Here is a 17,258-nt window from a genome sequence, read left to right as displayed (position 1 = left end):
TCTCCTATAACAGATACAGCATTTATGATCTGATTTCATAACAATATTCAAATAATTAAATTTAGAAAAACAGAAATTACTTTCTCCTAGTATGTTTAGGGCTCCCTCAGCCCACTTCTCCTTGACATTTGGGTTTCTACTATTTCACTAACTCAGCTCAACACACATAAATGTTGTTATGGAAATGCCAGATAACATGGGACTAATACCATTTCTCACGTCTCTTTTCTTGTTGTGATTTTTATTTTTGAACAAGAAAAATGCTATTGTATGAAAGTATGTTGTCTCTCTATATCTTTACCCTTAACCATTGTCTACTTCATTGTCTGGTTTCAGTTAAGTATAAAGGAAAAAGAAGATCCAAAGCTGAGAGTAATTAATATATTTTATTAAAATGGAGGAATTTGTTTCAAAATTTATACTGCCTTAATAACAAAATTACTATTGCTTTAATAAAAGAATCATCACAAGATGTTTCTTGGCTGAATATTACATGAAATAAACATGGCTAACTGTCCCATGAACATTGGCAAAGGCAGTTAAATAGTATTCCTTATTTGAAAACATCATTGAAAAAGCTAAAACAGAGAATAGGATTTATATAAGCATTGGACTATATGAAAACTCATAGTATAGCTCTTTCCTTAAAGAATCATTTGTTTTATTAAAAGCCGAAAGACCTGGCCTACTAAGAATAATTTGCAGTGGAGAAATGGGAAGTGATTGTTATAGGACCGACTGTTCATATGCTGTTTAATGTTTGGATCTGTGTAAATTGGCCCAAGTGCAAATCCTCTCAAAATTTGCAGTGATCTTTGTTTATGGACCAGAGCAGAAATGTGTAATTAATAAAACAGCTTCTTAATCTAGCCAAATTTCTGATTGTTTGGCTTAGGTTAGCATTTGTGAACATTTCACTTGTCTCAATTTATTTGGGAGCTAAATGGCTTTTTTTGTCACAAATACACAATTTCTGATAAACTCTGCTGATGTATTTTCCACATCACCATGTTTCCTGTTGCCATTTTAAAAAATTCATTACATCTAATAACACAATTAATAACCTGTGAGCAGAATTATACAAAGGAAAGCTGAATATATTTATTCCTGTCTCCTCTTTCATGATTTGACATGTTCTTTTGAGTAATTCAGATGGTTTACTTTCACCCTTTTTCCAAATGACCTAGCTGCACAAAACTACATACCCAACTAAGTCTCTAAGTGAGCACTGTCTCATGGAAATGTAATGCTAACTATGAGTGTAATTTTAGCATTTTAATAATCATATGAAAATAATAAAAATGTACAAGTGAAATGTGTATTTTCTTTAAACAAATATGTCTAAATATTTTCATTTTAACATGCAATCAATATAAAAATTATTAATGGCATCCAGTGTGTATTTACACTTACTCTTGCTGCCATTGCTTAATTCGGCTTAACTTATGAACTGATGATGCATAGGGATTTAAAATGTGTCCACCTTCTCCTATCTTAAGGCAAGGGATTCTCAGGGTCTAAGAACATTCTGAATTTGGGTTTATGGGAATATCTGTTTGATAATTTGCCCTGTTCTCAAATAAGATGCCTCAAAGACAAAGGTTTGCAGTGTTCATCTTCTTCAAGATATTTACAAAAGTGCAGGGTGCTCCATCACATAAGAATTATCCTTGCCAAAGTCAAGTGTAAATTCTCTGCTGCTGCTAAGTCGCTTCAGTCATGTCCAACTCTGTGCGAACCCATGGACTGCAGCCTACCAGGCTTCTCCGTCCATGGGATTCTCCAGGCAAGAACACTGGAGTGGGATGCCATTTCCTTCTCCAAAAATTAAATCCTCTGAGACATGTTAATAGCCTCTTGCATAGAACTGGATCTTTAGACAAACTCTGGTTATAGTCATTTGGCATAATGTAAGTCATCTCATTTTACTCTCACTTTAAGATAAATGTATATCATATCTTTTTTGACTCTATGGACTGTAACCCGCCAGGCTCCTCTGTCCATGGGATTCTCCAGACAAGAACACTGGATTGGATTGCCATTTCCTTTTCCAGGGGGTTTTCCCGACGCAGGGATTGAACCTGTACCTCTTGCATTGGCAGGTGGATTCTTTACTACTGAGCCACTAGGGAAGCCCATATCATATCCATTTTTATATAAAACTTTTACTAAGAATTTCACCTGGAATTCTTAATTAAGGTTCATTACATCACTAGAGGCAGTTCAAGCACTGGTTTAATATAGGTAACAAATTAAAGAAAAGCAATGGAGATGAAGAAACTCATAGATTGTAAATATATATCCTAAGACCAGGCCTTTCAGAGCTTGCATTTCAAATATATCCATTAGCAAAATTTCAAGTTGCTATATGTCCAGAGCCTTTAGAATTGCTCTTTAATAGCCTCAGTCAGGGGAAACTCAGTTTATACTTGCCAAAATCTATTAAGTGTTGAAAATGATTCTCTTAGGCAATGCTTATTACATCTTTTAAAGTCTTTTGCCATTAAAAATGTGTGTTCTAGGATAGATTAGCTCTCCAGTTGACTGGTGAAAATTCCTCAAAAACACGTTTGGCCCCTGGTGAATATTTACTTAATAAATATTTTATGGTCTTCATATTATTTGATAGAATTGATTGACTTAGATCAGAAATGATCAATGAGACATGTATGAGAGACACAGAGGTTAGCCATTTTAGCAATATTCTTGAAGAAAGTTATACACTGTCTTGAATAAAGCAGGTCAATAAAAATGATCTTAAAACTCATAATTATTTGCACCTTTCTCATTCCATAAAAGAATTTGAAAGGGTAATATATTTGTTGAATTGAATGCTACCTATATATTATTAATACTTTGTGCCTTTACTTCTAGTAATCTTTTCAAAATAATTATTTCAAAAAGTTATGAAAACAGTTAAAGTTTAATTATTTAAGAAAATGGATATTTTGTTACTCTTAATGATTGCTTAAGATGGACTTGTATTCACTGAGTATTCATTTCTGATATAGCACAGCTAATAAATAAATGCAGAATCACATGTTAGAAATTGACTAACTTGAGGTTAATCTTGATTGTCATAATATATCTGATGGAACATTATTTAGAGCCCTTCTCCATTGTACTTTGGAACTAAAATATTTTAAAGTATTATTTTCAAGTGCCTAATATTTGCCTAGAGGACTTCCAAAACTGTTTCTCTAGTAGAAAAAGTAATTGATAAAGTCACAGGATTTTTAAAATATGATGTTGCAGGGTAACAGGTCTGTTGTATATTGTAGGTAATTGTTAGGCAGGCTGGATACCAGGCCATAATCTCACTTACTTTTCCTTGGGGAAATTATGTAGCTTTTCTATGCTTTACCCTTTACTTATATAAAAAGGGCCTACTCTGTGACCCTCACTAGCTTATGTAAGGAATATAGATGACTTGAGCTTTAAGCTTTTGTATAGAAAGGCTCAATGACAATCAAGCTTATAGCTATGACACAGTTGCTATTGCTGCCATTTGTTCTATGTGGTATTACTGTCATCATTACATTTTGGATCCAGGGACGAGGTGGTAAATTTTAGTATAGTGCATCTTCCTAGACTATAAATTAGTTGTATATTTGAAAGTCCTAGGAGTGGGGATTCTTTCTATGTCTATATTTTTAATTTTAGGAGAAAAAAGTTTCCAGAGTTCAAAAAATTGGATATAGAAAAATATTTTCTTCCATATGATGATAAAAAGCCCTATGACTTTAAAGTCTTTTGGTTTTTCCCAAGAATTAAGTTCTCTTTTTACTTGAGGACTGTGATCATGTTCTCTCAGTATATTTACTCCTTTTATAAGAACTTCTTCATATGGATACCAGATAGTAGTTAGGTATCTTTTTCTTTTTCTACCAATGTATAAGTGTGTCTAGGTCATAAAACGGAGAAGGCAATGGCACCCCACTCCAGTACTCTTGCCTGGAAAATCCCATGGGCTGAGGAGCCTGGTGGGCTGCAGTCCATGGGGTTGTGAAGAGTCAGACACGACTGAGCGACTTCACTTTCACTTTTCACTTTCATGCACTGGAGAAGGAAATGGCAACCCACTCCAGTGTTCTTGCCTGGAGAATCCCAGGGACAGGGAAGCCTAGTGGGCTGCCGTCTATGGGGTCACACAGAATCGGACAGGACTGAAGTGACTTAGCAGGTCATAAAATGTATCTTTTGGGGGGGGGGCAGGGACCTAGGACTTCCTGCAAGGACTAAGGCGTAATAGCCATTCTATTAGTGCTTAAACCCTTAGTCCAGTGAGTAACTGGGGTGGGGTGTGGGTGGGCGTGTTTGGGGGGGAGGATATGAAAAGACAGAAGTAAGTATCCGCTGTGATGGAAAGTTGTGGTAGGGAATGGTGAGCGGGAAGACTGAAAAAAAGATTTGAGCATTTTATAAGTCCTTGAAAGTAGTAGGCATTATTTTTTATGTTCTTTATCTCTCACACAGAAATTTATTATCATCCTATGGATGAATGGAATCTTTTCTCCAGACTTCGGGAACTAAACAAGTGCTTTCCCAATATTTAGTGATTTTCTTTCCTTGAATTGCATTCTAGCTTGCTTGGTGAGGTCTGAACATTTCAGTCAGCAGTTGTAGGTGGAGACTTCTCTGTGAGTTGGTACAGATGGAACCAGAGAGGGCATGGTTAAGTATATCAGGGACATATTTTTAACTATTAATGATGTTAGCAAGCCCTTGATGAGTCCCAGTCAAGCTTTAGTGCTTCTAAAGAGCACTAAAATTGTTGATATTGATGGATAATGCAAATATCTTTTGGAGGTAAAGTTTTAATTCAGATGTAAATAAGAAATTTATTTCCCAAAGATACAAGATAAGAAAGTAGGCCTCATAAAGAAAATCTTTTATCCGCTGAAGACCTGAGTTTAATTTCTTGACTTAAATCTTCATATTATGATAATTTTGGCATTTACAACCTTTGTCTATATCATGAAAACATCAGAAATTTATGGGGTATGTTCCCTAGAATGATTCCAGAAAAGAGAGTTTTTGTAGTAAAGATAAAATCATGAAACAGCAGCAAAGAAGAAATGAATGTAGCTCTAAGCTAATTTGAGGAGAAATTTTACATGTGTTCATATTAAACCTGTAGATTGTTTATTTCTTAAAAGAAAATTGTACCTTCTCCGCACCCTCAACTTAAAGGATACAGCTCATGAAGACATTTCTTACATATTTCTTCATCACGTTTGTTCTCATTCAGAACATTTAACATCTGTTACAGTTGCTCATATACTCATTTCTAAGTTTTAGAAGTAGCTGAAGAAACTGCATACAGACCATATGTATGACACTAATAGTAACAATGATTTTTTTTTAAGATCAGTAGTCTTGAAGGCATAAAAACAATATTTCAAAATGTTTGCAGCACCCCCTGCTGGCTATATCTTGGCACTTCCTAAATAAAGATGGCATCTTTAAATACTGCTAAGTAAAGCTTTAATTATACACACCCTTTCTCTTTGGGGTTATTTTTATTTAGAAATAATTTCATTTGCATCAACTGCATAATAGAGTTAAAATTTTAATGAAAGATAATTTTCTTTATAATTTGTCAACTGATATTTGAATAGCACTTATCCTTCCAGGCAATATCATGTCTTTGATGGAGACAAAATTTTTGCCATAACTTTTTTACTGATATTTCAGATGAAATTTGTTAGGGGAGAGGCTTCTACAAATGTCCCTATTTATTTTAAATAATGTTAGAAATGACCATCATTCAATACAGATTTGTTTGCCTGTTTATTATATGTTAAATACAAACCTTGTAATATTCATGAAGCTTTCAGAAGATTTAAGAAGAGCATTTGGAATCTTAAAAGACATCATCTTAGGAGGGATTGGGAGCTGTGGGGACCTCAGAGCTATAGAAGCTATAAGTACTGAGATCATGGTTGTTTGGCTCACCAGTTGTTTCAAGCCATAATTTGAAGTACGTTAGTGACCCCACTAAGGAGCTTCATGTCTGGAAAAAAAGTATTTACTTAAGGGAAGTGTAACTTTCTAATTAGTTTCATATGAAATGACAGCCATTGAATTTCAGTTTCTCAAGAACAAAATTCAATAATGCTAAACTAACTTAGCAAAGATCATTTCTTAAATGGCAAGTTAAGCTAAGTGACAAAAAATTTAGGACCATTGTTTCCAAACATAAAGTAAATTTCAGGTGGGATCTTGCCCTAATTTAAAGATAAATTTTTTTTTTTAAATAAGGACATGACTTCCTGTTATGTGTACACCTTTCATTCGCTGTTTTTAAAAAATGTATTGAGATTGCACACGGTGTTCCCATAATGCTTTATGTTTTCCCTCATTTTCATGCTGTATTGTAACCCATGGCTTATGCATTTGTTTGACCCACTGGGTGCTCAGTTAATATATTCATATATTGGATGGATGGATAGGTGAATGAATGGATGGATGATATTGAATGTAACAGGACTGAGGGTAGAGTCTTAATGAATCATTTATGGCCTTTAATGTTCTTTCAATTTATGCAATAATTGCTCACTTTTGTGTGTCCTTGTCTTTGGGTGTGTTTTTTTGGCTGACAGCACACATGGATTTTTAAATACTGTTAACTGATTTTATTTTCTAATAAAAAATTATTCATCCAAAGAAATATTAATAGCATTCTGAATCAGTAGAAAGTCTTAATCATAGACTGTTTTAAAAGAATTGCAGCTTATTAGTCACACATTTACTATAACTGTCTTAAAAAGCTAATGGTTTACTTTTCTAAGTTAAAGTCCTATGGTTCTGCCTGTGGTTCTCGTATAACAAAATGTATAATCTATTAGTACATGTTATCATTATGATATTAGTATGATGATTAATTACCTGTTTCTGCATAAGTAAACCATGGTAAAGTATTTGAAAACAATTTTTTTCATAACATTTTTCCCTATAGTGATGGTAGCTTTAGTATTAATTTTCTTGCCACTCCTTTCCAGCAGTATAAAAGCAACCTGGTGAATTATCACAAAATAAATATTAGCATAGGCCGTAATTAAGAGCTGAGGTTCTTTGCACATTGTACTCTGGAGCTTAAATTTAGCTTGTTACATAGATAGACACTGTAAGATATATTTTAGAGTTATAGAAAGTAGTTTTGCCTCTACCTATCATTTAGAAATAAATTTATAGAATGTATTTGAATCTCTTGAAGTGACTATGGAAGTTATGAACTAGCTGGTTTTGGCATGTGCCTTGATTTAACAAATGAGGAAACTTCAGTCCAGAGAGATTAAGTGAAACTTTCCGAAGTCCTGGTGCCTAAGCTACATTTCCTGATTAACTATCCAGAGTTTTTCCACATTGCTTCCCATGTAGAAGATAGAGAATAAAATTATCTTATCAAATGGCCAGGAAGGGTGTTTTGCTGAATTAATTAGCTTGTAGTGTCTCTGAACTTATGTGTAACATTTTCACATTCTTTTTGTTGCAGAATGCAAAGTATGGCGAAATCCACTTAATTTATTTAGGGGTGCTGAATATAATCGGTAAGCATTTTGACAGCTTGGGAAATTAATGGGTCTAGTTCAGAGAGCAAAGACAGCAGTAGATGTTTTTGCAGGTTCATTTAGGGGTCATTTAACAGTCTGTTTAGTGCTTCCATTTTTTGATGCTCAAATATTTTGATTTTTCTGTTTTATAAATATTTTAGCTTTGAACTTAGGATAACATACAAACCTGTTGTTTTTAGAGATTTTTCTATTACAGTTATTTTTTCATTATATATTATACAGTCAAAATATTTTGTAGCTTACCTGGAACATGGTTATAAAGATGCCCCAGAAGTGATGTTAGAATTTAATTTTGTAGAGTAAGTAGGCAAATCAGAATTTTCATAGCTTTGGGGAACTCTCTATGCATAATACTAATTAGGGAAGGTTTTCATTAGCTAGTGCTACTAAAATTTTAAGACAAAAATATAGCAGAATTTTTAAACTTTTTTTCTGCTGATATACTTCCTAAAAGGAGACTAGCATGATTATTTTGTTTTTAATTTATTGGCAGTAGTACTTCGTTAATGGGTTATAGTTCAACACCTATGCAGCTTAATATTTTGTAGGTCTTGCTTTTCTCTCTCAGAAGTGTCTGATCATTTTACTTCTCTTTTACAGGTACACTTGGGTGACTGGACGAGAACCTCTGACTTACTATGACATGAATCTCTCTGCGCAGGACCACCAGACCTTCTTTACCTGTGACTCGGACCATCTGCGTCCTGCAGATGCAAGTATGGAAAATCCTTTAGATAGTTACTGAGTGGGAGGGCTTTTTGTTTGTTTTAGAGATCAAAGTTACTACTTTTAGAATGTATGCTGTACAAAAACCCTGATGAATAAAATATTAAATTGGAGATTGACCAGTAAGACACAGAAAGTTGCTACTTAAATAAAGCTTTATTGCCATGAAGTGTTATTGCAGACATGAGTCCCCTCATTATAATTGAAAATGTTATTTTTAAAACGTATACCAAAGTTGGATTTACTTACTTTAAATTTACTTTCTATATTAAGAAATATAGATCTTATATGAAACTAACTAAATCTTTGGTTGTGACAGAATGAAAGGTCATGTCTCCCAGATGAAGAAATCTTAATTAAGTCTCTATGATTATAGACTATGGGTTAGTATATAAGATATTAGGTCTCTAGTTTTATGAGCCTAAGAAAGATTTTATATCAGCTGTTGAAGGACAATGGAATAGCAAATTAGAATGTATTTGTTTGACTTTAGAGTTTTGGGCTAACCCACTTGGTAAGTGACCTCCTCTTTTGTAATTCAAAAAAAGCTATTAATTTAGCTCTTGTACTGAATCTTCCTGAGTATATATTGACTTCTCTCTTTTTCTAAAATAGTAATGCAGAAAGCCTGGAGAGAGAGAAACCCCCAAGCTAGGATTTCTGCTGCCCACGAAGCCTTAGAGATAAATGAGTAAGTGGGGGGAAATCTTGCTTTGCTGAATGTTTTCAGTTGCCATTCATGGGATACTTACACTAAACTATGTATTTGAATTTGAGGATTATTTTGGGGGCATTAATTTATTTAAAAAAATTTTTAAAGGACATCCATGTGAAGGTAGTTTTAGTCATTTTAGAGAAAAATTTAGTGGCTTTGCTATGGTCCTAAATTAAATCATTTAAGGGCTAGCCGTGGAATACTGTGTGGACATAAAATAAATACAGTGCTTTCATACCTAACACATTATGACAGGGACATTTTTCCAGACATACAGTGCTCATTTGTGCCATCAGATTTTCTAGGTAGAACTTCTACTGGGGGGGAACATAGTAAAAACATAAAGTGAAGAAATTACACTTTAAAAATATTACAAGGTCAAGACAAGGAGGAAATGATGTCCTTAGTGTTGTTAAACATTCTGTGGGTCACCAAGGAAGGCTGGAAACTCTTGTCTGGAGATCTCAGAAAATGAGAGATTCTTAAAACTGGAGTCATAAAAGCTCAGGGTTGGCAGAGGCCTTAAAGGTCATGTAACTCAAACACCCATCTGGTGCTTGAATCACCTCAGCACTCTCCCTGCCAAGTGGTCATTGTTAAACTATTTTATGATTTTTCTGAAGAAGGTTACAGAATCTTCAGAGGTCTTAGTGAAAAGATTCACTTGAGAGTTGGAAATCCTGCCAGTGTAACCTGTTGATCTATTTGGTTTCTGATTCTGTCATGCAACATATTTATTTTCCAGTTTCTTGTCATCTGTAAATTTGATATGCCTACGTTCTATGTGTCATCCATGTTTCTGATAAAAGTGGCAGGACCAGGAAAAGAACCCTGTGACGCTACATATAGAAACCACCCTCTAGAGTCATGTTTTCACAAACCATCATTCTTTGGGTTTTATTGTACAACCAATTACTAAGCCACCTAGTTACACCGTGATTCAGCCTGTATTTCTGCGTTTTGAGATACTAGTTGTAGCTATGGATCTTTAATGTGCAGTAAATCCATTAGAGTACATTAGGTTAACGCAGCCTGATTTATTTATTCTTAGTGAATTTAAGCTAGCTTCCAGCATTCACTACCTTCTTTTCAAAATGCCTAGAAACTATCCCTTTAATAATCCATTAGAATATCTTTCCAAATCAGAACCAAATAGTTCTGTAGTTTGGGAAGTCTGCCTTCTTCCCCTTTTTGAACATTTTTACTACATTTGTCATTTCATCTTCTAGTACCTTTCCATTGTTTGTGATTTCTTAACAATCCTCAGAGAGCAATTCCATGGGCTGCCTACAAGATCTGTTGGCTTTCTGGGATTTGCCCATCCCAGTATAGTAATTCATTTAGCATAGATCAGTTATGTGCTATCTTACATCTTTTTAATTCATTTTAGAGTTTAATTTCTTCTCCCTTTGTCAGTCTGACAATCATTCTTCCTGATGGAGAAACCAGGAAGAAAATAGGAGTTAGAGAGTTTTGTTTTCTCTTTACTATCTGTTGCTACTAACTATAAACTTTCCTCGTTTTGACGTTGTTGTGTTGTTTGTCTTTTTTCCTTACTTATATTGTCATGGTTTTGGAGAAGTTGGGGTGGTTACAGGGCCTTAAACATAATATGAATACAGGGAATAGATGGTTGTCTTTAGCATTTTTCGTTTTGCCTTTATTTTGTTTTGCGAGCTTCAGCTAATGTGAAGTTGCAGCTCTCCTGACATTCTTATAAGCTCATTTCACTCTCTTATAGCCCTTCATCACATACCTTCTTTCCATCTTTTTTTATATGTCCTTTAAAAATATGATCTTGTGAGCGACCTCTGCGCAGCCATAGTGGTTACTTGTCACCCCTCTTTTCTTCCCGAGAGGATCATTTGTGATTGCAGTTGTGATTAGACATTTGGAAGCTGCCAACCCTCTTAAACCATTTGCCTTTTGCATCTCATGCCATTGAATCATGCCTCTTTTCTTTGAATTTTTTGAAGTCCACCTTACCTTCTTTTACTATCCTAAACTCTGAAATGACATAGTAACTCTCTGAATGTTCCTATCAATTTTCATTTCACCAACTATTTTTTTCTTCTTGGTCAGAATTAGGTCCAGAGTTGAAGTTCCCCTAATTGCTTCCTCTACCATCTGGGAGATAAAATTGTTACCAAAGTAAGTCAAGAACCTGTTAAGTGCCCTCCTTCTAACCAAATGAGACGTATTCTAGCAGATATCTGGATGGTTGACACTCCCATCACCATACTTTCTTGCTTCTGTATGTGTATTGTGTTGTGACAAGGACACATCATCTCTATCTCCCATTGAGCTGAGCAGTCTGTTTTGTCCCCACCAACCATTAGCACTTCTACTGCTCTTTCCTTTCTCCTTCACTCATAAACTCTTAGCATGTTTCTACCCCAGATTCATGAGTCTCCACATAGATGTATGTTTTCTTGGCCAGTAGTGCTACTCTGCCTCTCCTCCTAAGAGTGCTATTTGCAATATAAATACACAAAGCAAGCAAGCTAGCCCCAACCTGTCTTGAGTTCCCAGCCCACCGACTGTAATCTTATAGCTAATTCCTCTGATATTGTGTCTACCACTCAGTATTATAATCTCAATTTTCACTTTATAACCCTGGACCCATATTCATGTGTCAGCACCTAAAGCATGAAGTATTGCTTCCTGATTGCCCAACCCACTTATTTTCTCCAGTGAGTTACTGGGCAGTTTCAGCATCATGTTTATTCTCTCCAAGTCATATCTGCTGCCTTCCACAGTAATTGGTTTTACAACTTTTTTTTTCCTGGGCATTTTTCCTCCCTACCTCACCACATTCAGTTTAAAGCCCTATTGATCAGTCCTGCCTGAAATTAGAGGGATTGGCTAAAGAATTAAAAGACCTCTCCTCAAGGCTGAGATTAATGAGTAACCCCAAATCTCATATTACTCATGAATTCAGCCTCCGTTTCCTAGCTGGCTATTTTAGTTTATGAATAGTAGAAGCAACATTTGGTTTTCCTTTCTGTTTTTCTCTCTTGTGGTCTGATGGAGGCTCTGATAAATAGGGAAATGACCACGAGAGAGGCAGTGGAGAAAGCCAAGGGATGTTATAGATCAGGACCTGTGTGGTCTGCTCTGGCCTCACCATTTCCTTATCACATTCCCTTTCTTTGGCAGTTGAGTTGTTCTACGATTTGAAAGGTTTAAATTTTCAAGAGTTCCCCTTGTTCATTAGTTGACTATCCTTTCTGACTTTCTACATTAGAGGTTGTTGAAAGGATTAAATGAGATGATATATGTTAAGTGCCTGGTACAGTCCTTAATATATAGTAAGCATCAGGTGGTAGCTATTATTGTTAAAGGTATGAAATTTAACTCTTGCTTGCTACTGAGGCTGAATCAAATTTTGAGCTCTTCTGAAATAACCTCTACACGTAGGTTCTTTTAGGCTTCTTCTCTGACATAGGAAACCAGTGCTAACTGTAATGAGATGCTGAAGCACTGCTTGTGAAACAACTTACTTGGTTTAATGAATTTCTCATTCTGAATAAATCCTAAGACTAAAGAGAATCTGTGTGTAGTAAAGAGAAGTAAGCTTTCTGGTATTTCTAACTGAGTGTCAGAAGGAGATGTTTAACAACAGCTATTACCATTGCCATCATTAATGACATTGTTGAGCATGTACCACATGCTGGCTACTACTGTACTGAGCACTTTTCATGCATCACCTTACTTAACCTTCACAACAATGCTGTGAACAAGTAGATTCCATGTTGTTCTCCATCAGGGAGGCAGAGTAATAACTCGCCCAAAGGGACACACTAATAAGGGGCAGAGTCCATATGTAAGCCCCATGCTCCTAATACTACTCATCGTCCCTTTCAAGCTAAAACACAGACATTTCTTTTGTACCATTATTTTATGTCAACAACTGCAAACAGGGGTGCATGAACCGGTTGGCCACTCTGCATGTTCTGGCGTAACTCCTGCCCTTCTGCATGCACTCCTACAGCTACTACAATGTCCCTGGATTTGTAATTGATGGTGGCTATTATCTGCATGGACAGGTGTGCAACTGCTTATATTCTCTTGGCTGAAGAAGAAGCAACAACCATTGCTGAAGCAGAGAAGCTGTTTAAGCAGGCCCTGAAAGCTGGAGATGGCTGTTACCGGCGTTCTCAGCAGCTGCAGCATCATGGATCCCAGTATGAAGCCCAACACAGTAAGGTTTCCTCCAGGTTGATGTGCTGGGGGATCAGAATTGTAATATGATTAGTCAGAGCAAATTTTCAGGCCGGTTCAAAATATGATTCTCCGAGTTTAGAATAAATGAAGTTTTTGGCCTTTCTTTGTTTTTATTAATTTTTCTTCTCCATAAGAGCACAGTACATAATTAAATTATAGCTTCATTATTGTTCATATTTTCTTTCCGCCCCATAGATTTTTAACTCTAGAAATAAATGATAATAACCTTTAATGGTGAACCTTTTTTCTCCTCATAATTCTTACACAGTTCTATATACCAGTTGCTTCTCTGCCCCATAATTTTAAGTCTTAGTTGGCAAACAGGACTTAAATTAGTGTTAATGCTATCAGAGGTTTATCTCATGGGTCTTATATAGCATGAATTGAAATAGGACAGCTAAAGAATTTAACAGTGATTGGTGATTGTCTCAGTATTTAGCTATTGTTTAGGAAGCACTGTTGCTGGCTTCTAGGGAGGAAGAGCCCTAAATTCCTAATTATTTATATTTTTTATATTTAAAGTGATGACTTCCCATATTTAACACAACTCTTTAACATGAGGCCTTTCATTTTAGTACACTAAACTGAGAGTTTAGTGGCCCGTGTACATGTAAGTGTGTCTACATAACCCCTCAATGCACAGGTTTTTATTTTTATTCTGTAGTAGTGTATATGTTGTGACTTAGACGGTAAAGAATCCGCCTGCAATGGGGGAGACCTGGGTTCAGTCCCTGGGTTGAGAAGATCCCCTGGAGGAGGGCATGGCAACCCACTTCAGTATTCTTGCCTGGAGAATCCCCATGGACAGAGGATCCTGGTGGGCAACAGTCTGTGGGGTCGCAAAGAGTTGGACACGACTGAGCAACTAAGCACAGTGTATATGTTAATCAGTTCTCTAATCATCATGTCGCTCTTGCTTTTTTTAAAAAATATGTATAACACCGTGAATTTTGTAGACATATATAGTAAATGTCTGTTTTGTGAACTAAATGAGGATTAATACATAAAATTACAAAATCTGTAATACAACTTGAGAAATTTTCTTTATTTCTTTTCTTCTGTAAATTAATCCTTTCAACCTGTTGCCCAAATCTATCCAAAAATATAATCACATCTTTAAAATAATTGGTAGGTATCTGGCAAATTGTCAACACACATCTTGTTCTCATTGTTTGAAACTTGAAATGTTAGGACTTTGGTCTTAACATCTTTTAATAGCTGTGTATTATACATATACTTAATCTATAACAGGTGTGTCATATTTTTCTAAAACATGGTAATTTTATTGAGGATTAAGTACATGCATGTTCTCACTGGTCTGGAAACATATCCAAAAAGACACATAATTAAATAAAGAGATTAAGATGAGAAGTTGTTAATGTGCTTTTTAAGAGCCATTTTGGTGACTATTATTACAACTATTTAGCTTGTCAATACTTTCTCTAACACTAGGGTAGTTTTTCATTTTGTTGCATAGTCTGTTGTCATATCTGGAATGTGTTATGTTGCCATCTGAAATTGACTGCTTTGGGGACCTGGAGATGATTATGATGTCACTAGTGTTAGGGAAAGAATAATATAAAACAGAAGTTCAAGATGAGGCTTCTCTAGACTTATTGTCAAGAAGGAAAGAAATAATAGTTCATCAGGATGCAACCTGAGATTCACCTCTTTGCATCTTCGCCAAAGGCATGCACACTAGAAGAATGTGGAATTTTTGCTTGTAAACCGCATGCAATGTTGATATGTCCATTTTCCCAGCACTTTGTGGCAGATGATTTTATTTATCGAATATTCAATATCCTAACTCAAAAGCATGGATTAATAATCAGTCACATGCTTTGACCTTGGAAGGCTAAGTACTTTGACTTCACTCTGTATACCTTCTGCTATTAGCAAAGTTGTCAGTGCTCTTCCAGTAAGAAAAAGTCAAAGAAGCAGACTGTTCTTTCTGAGGTTTTCCTTCAAGGGCGTGGAAAATACTCCTCTGTATTTCTGTTTTTTTTTTTTTTTTTTTTTTTGCTGCTCAGCTGAAAGCTCTTTTTTTTTTTTTTTTTTTTTAAGTTTTCATGTTTTATGTCTCCCTCTTCAGGACGAGACACCAATGTCTTGGTCTACATCAAAAGAAGACTAGCCATGTGTGCCAGAAGACTCGGGAGGACCAGAGAAGCAGTGAAAATGATGAGAGATGTGAGTGTGAAGCGGTGTTTGGGAGTAGTGGCAATGCACCTGACCTAGAGAAGGAGGAGCTCGCCAAGTGAGACCATAGCAGATAGTACCGCTGATGGTGTGGTGCTGTCATGGGGGCTGGGCTTCTCTTCTAACTCACAACTTAGTCAGTGAGTGATCTCGGACAAGTTACTCAGCTTATTTGTGCCCTATTTCCTCATCCATAAAATGGGAATAACAATAACTTTAGCAATAGCAACACACTAATAATAATGATTACTACTTAGGATCATGGTGAAGATTAAATGAGATAATACATGCAAAACTTTTAATAGAATGACTAGCCTGTTAAAGGAGTATCCTTGTTATTAGACCTTTGGGGCTGTAGCCGGAAGCCAAGAATGAGATCAGCCATTTTAGCTAACTGACATTTTTTGTATTTAGTTGTTAGGACGATTTGAATAAACTATGGCTCAAATTGCTACTCTCAAATTTAATAACATTATGATCTAATCTTATTAGAGTCATTTCAAACATTTTCCTAGGTTCTTGAATCAAGACATTTTATTAATAGTAGTCAACATAATAAGAGAAGAAATAGGTGAAAGTTTTAAAACAAGAGAACCAAAGGAGGTTATTATTATGTAACTTTAAATAAAAACAGTGGTTTTAAGGGAAACCAGTGGAGGAACTTTTACTTCCACTTTTTCTTTTTTTATAGTAAGAAATGCTTTTCGTAAAGAAACAGACACCAGTGGGGATTGTATTTATAAACCATTTTCTTTTGAAAAACAGTCTCAGAAAGCCTTTGTCAACATTTCATTCCTTTACTGTCTTACTTAATTAGGAGGCATAGGTAAACTGCCCATTATAAAAGTAAAAGAAACATGGGGTAAAGTAAAAGTGGTGTCTTGCACAGGTCTCAGCTTTGGGGTTGAGAACAGGATTGTGTAAACCCAGTGAGCCCTTTCTCAGTTTGTCTCTGGACCAGTATTATTCATGTAAATTCTCAGTTACTCTTTGGCAGTGGGAGTCTGCACTTCAGGATCACCCCTGGTTGTTTCTGCAAGTTACAGCATAATGGGATGACACAAGTGAGACCCATGCTTCTGGCTTGGGATCTGGCTACTCCACTAAACAGCAGTATAGCCCCCAGACCTGCAGAGAGGAACACAGGAGGGAGATTCCAAAATAACTCTAACTTGACTGAAGGTGATAGATGTTTCTTAGGCAAAGCCACTGCAAAGGGAACCTCCCAGGATTAAATTCTTTTGTTGAAGGAAAACACATGTATACCTGTGGCGGATTCATTTTGATATTTGGCAAAACTAATACAATTATGTAAAGTTTAAAAATAAAATAAAATTAAAAAAAAAAGAAAGAATGTTTATTATATAGTATAAGTGCTAAATTTTAGAAAAGGTGATTTCTGTAGAGACATGACTTGCTCTCAAAGCTTTTTCACTTGCAGAAATTCCAGCCTTTAATAGATTGAAGAAACGCTGCCAGTCACTGAAAGAGCTGAGAATTTTATGAAGGATAGGGTATTTCTCTATGTGAAAGTGGCCCAGCTACATTAAACTGGCCCTGGCACATTCAGCCTTTAACAAGGTGTTTTATATTTATTGCCTTTTCTTAACCTTAATTAGCCTGGGACAAGCATGCATGGAAGAACAGATTCTGGTGATTTTCTTTATTATATGCTTAAGCAACTTCATAGGAAAAACAAACTCAGATGATTTTAATTCCAGTTTTTTTTTCAATCAGCTTCATTCCGATTGTCATAATTTTTAGTATATACATATAAAGTTTCACATGATTAAAACCAATACATCTATACTGTG

The 17,258-nt window shown here is 35.5% G+C and overlaps 1 protein-coding gene across 6 annotated transcripts in view; it reads left to right on the top strand.

Annotated features, from left to right (window-relative positions):
• The window catches only part of ST7 (suppression of tumorigenicity 7), a 277,962-nt gene that overhangs the window by 168,565 nt on the left and 92,139 nt on the right, over window positions 1-17,258 (top strand). For 4 of the 6 annotated variants that reach the window (XR_008717824.1, XM_055590300.1, XM_055590302.1 and 1 more), the window contains exons 4-9: window positions 7,499-7,553; window positions 8,178-8,293; window positions 8,919-8,994; window positions 11,101-11,169; window positions 13,068-13,222; window positions 15,338-15,435. Coding sequence is in view for 5 of the 6 variants with exons in the window: in XM_055590300.1 (XP_055446275.1) it covers window positions 7,499-7,553; window positions 8,178-8,293; window positions 8,919-8,994; window positions 11,101-11,169; window positions 13,068-13,222; window positions 15,338-15,435 (569 nt within the window). In the remaining variant the exon portion in view is untranslated. The remainder of the gene's footprint in view (window positions 1-7,498; window positions 7,554-8,177; window positions 8,294-8,918; window positions 8,995-11,100; window positions 11,170-13,067; window positions 13,223-15,337; window positions 15,436-17,258) is intronic. The other 2 variants (XM_055590303.1, XM_055590301.1) reach the window with 1 other exon arrangement.

The sequence above is a fragment of the Bubalus kerabau genome, chromosome 8, assembly GCF_029407905.1.
Source record: "Bubalus kerabau isolate K-KA32 ecotype Philippines breed swamp buffalo chromosome 8, PCC_UOA_SB_1v2, whole genome shotgun sequence".
NCBI lineage: Eukaryota > Metazoa > Chordata > Mammalia > Artiodactyla > Bovidae > Bubalus > Bubalus kerabau.
The sequence above is the reverse complement of the archived record's forward strand: the minus strand, read 5'-3'. Positions and strand labels throughout refer to the sequence as shown.